This window comes from Dendrobates tinctorius, unplaced genomic scaffold (assembly GCF_039654945.1).
Source record: "Dendrobates tinctorius isolate UK_male_01 unplaced genomic scaffold, ASM3965494v1 ptg000286c, whole genome shotgun sequence".
Taxonomy (NCBI): domain Eukaryota; kingdom Metazoa; phylum Chordata; class Amphibia; order Anura; family Dendrobatidae; genus Dendrobates; species Dendrobates tinctorius.
The window spans coordinates 521093-523830 of record NW_027361953.1 but is presented as its reverse complement, the minus strand read 5'-3'; the positions used below and the strand labels follow the sequence as shown (position 1 = coordinate 523830).

General features: G+C 42.4%; 1 protein-coding gene across 1 annotated transcript; it reads left to right on the top strand.

Moving 5' to 3' along the window:
* Positions 1 to 302: 302 nt before the first annotated feature.
* LOC141072813 (formyl peptide receptor 2-like) lies at positions 303 to 1253 on the top strand. Its single transcript, XM_073559973.1, has one exon. It carries the CDS (start codon positions 303 to 305, stop codon positions 1251 to 1253), a length of 951 nt encoding a protein of 316 aa, XP_073416074.1.
* Positions 1254 to 2738: the final 1485 nt, after the last annotated feature.

Here is a 2738-nt window from a genome sequence, read left to right as displayed (position 1 = left end):
TGAAATAAGTGACATGCTGCATTCTGCAGAAACCAAGGTACTGTACGAAATACTGCGGAGAAAAACCCGAGCTGTGTGCAGGAGATCGCGGGAACCTCAGAGACTTTACAGGTGAAACGCAGGGAAACATTTGTATTAAAACTGCTCCACCTTGTGATCCCACTGTGATGTCAGCCCCCGTCCTCCATGTACAAGCGAGAAACTGATGAAACTAGAAAGTCTTCATTCCCCTAATGTCTGCCCTGTTCTGTCTTCTCAGGTCACCTGGCGAATACGACAAGATAGATTTTTTTTATAAGATCATGCAGAAGACGTCCATTACATTATTCAGCATTGTTTTTGCTCTCGGGATTATCGGTAATGGATTAGTCATCTGGATTGCCGGATTCAGGATGAAGAACACAATCAGTGCCGTGTGGTTCCTCCACCTGGCCATCGCCGACTTCCTGTGCTGCTCATCTCTCCCCCTGAGAATTGCTGAGTGGGCTACAGTGCCCTCATACAGCCCAGAAATTGCTTATTGTATAGTGAACATCTTTCTGTTTAATGTGAACATGAGCGCCAGTGTTCTCCTCCTGACGGCCATGAGTATTGACCGCTGGGTGTCCGTCATGTGGCCATTCTGGGCCAAAGTTCATAGATCTCGTAGCCTGGTGAGAATCAGTGCAGCGATCATCTGGGGGCTGAGCGTCACTGTGGCCGGTGCGGTGTATTATGTGTATAGATACCATGTAGGTTATCTACAAGAATGGTGTCTATATGGTTATTACACATATCCTTATAACCAAGAGTTAGATGAGACCATGCAGTGGATCAGATTAGTTATAATGTGTGTGATCCCGTTTCTCATCATCGTCACCTCTTATGTCACCATTTTTTGCAAACTTAGAAAAAGTAAGAGATCCCAGAGATCTCAGAGATCCTCCAGGATCATCACTGCTGTTATATCATGTTTCTTCATCTGCTGGTTTCCATATTACATCTGGCCAATAATATTAGTGTATTATAAATATTATATACCATCCTATTATGGGTATTACATAGCAATATATACTGTACCCACCATTACTACCAGCCTGGCTTGTCTGAACAGCTGCCTGAATCCAATCATTTATGTGTTTCTGACACCGGATTTCCAACACGGTTTCCTCAGATCCATCCCCTCCCGGCTAGAAAGAGCCTTAGGTGACCATCCTAATGACCTGTGTGGAGAGCGAGGAGATGCAGGAGACCCTCGCCCTATTGATGTGTAATGTATAATCCTGGGATCTCCTCTACGTGACACCTCTTAACCCCTTGGAGACTGGGACATTTTACTAGCTTCTTTCCTTTTTCCTTTCCAGAAACCATAAAACATTATTTCCACATGACGGATTTTTGCAGGATGAAATGTAATTATGAAAGTCTCTCTTCATGTTACCACATAATGTGCTGAAGAATGGGTGAGAAAATAATCCCAAGTGAAGTGAAACGGTGAAAAACAAATTGTAATTCCGCCATAATAATAAAGTGACCCAGTAGTTTCTGCAGATCACATCAATTAACCCCTTCACCACCTTGGGATTTTCCATTTTTAAGTTTCTGTTTTTTTTGCTCCCCTTCTTCCAAGAGCCATAACGTTGTTATTTTTCCATCAATATGGCCGTGTAGGGCTTGGTTTTTTGCGGGACGAGTTGTACTTTTGATTGACACCATAGCTTTTGCCACATAGTGTACTGCAAAATGGGAAAAAAATCAAACTGCGGTGAAATTGCAAAAAAAGTGCAATTCCACAATTGTTTTTTATTCCTTTTTTTACCATGTTCACCAAATACTAAAACTGACCTGCCATTATGATTCTCCAGGTCATTACGAATTTGTACATACCAAACATGTCTAGGTTCTTTTTTATTTAAAAAAATCCAATATTTCAAAATAAAAAGTCCCCATTTCCCGATACCCGTAGCGTCTCCATTTTCCGTGATCTCGGGTGGAGTGAGGGCTTATTCTTTGCTCGCTGAGCTGACATTTTTACTAATACCATTTTGGTGCAGATACGATCTTTTCATCTCCCGTTATTGCATTGTAATCCAATATTGCGGAGACGAAAAAAACTGTAATTCTGCAGAGTTGATTTTTCTCTCATTACGTCAATTACCAATCGGATTAATAATTTTTATATATTGATAGATCAGGCGAATCTGAACGCGGCGATACTGAATATGTGAATAATTTATTTATTGTTTTATTGGGAATGGGGGTGATATAAACTTTTATTTATTTGCTTATTTCTTAATATTTTTAAAACATTTTTTACTTGCTTTAATAGTCCCCTTAAGAGACATGAAGCTGCGATCTTCTGATCGCTTGTTCCACACATAGAAGGGCCTTTAGCCCTGCTATGTGTAACTAAAATGCTCATCAGCTCTGCGCACCGACCACTGGGGGGCGCTCATGGCTATCAGACAATGACAACCACAGGGGACTCCTGCAGACCCCGGGTTGTCATACCAACCCATCGGCGACCCACAGTCATGTGAAACGTGAGCCGATGGGCGGGGTTTGTGGCAGGTTTCCGGCGCGATCATGTTAAATGCCGCTGTCAGAGATTGACAGCGGCATTTAACACGATGCTAGCTGCGGGTGGATCGTGATTTTACCAGCTGCTGTTGGAGCCTACAGCGACAGGAGGAGACGACCTTGGATGTACCTATACGTCTAAGGTGGGAAAGGGGTATATATGCATATATATTAGATGT

Excerpts from the sequence above, each read along its gene's own strand:
- LOC141072813 (XM_073559973.1), top strand. The coding sequence starts at position 303 with ATGCAGAAGACGTCCATTACATTATTCAGCATTGTTTTTGCTCTCGGG.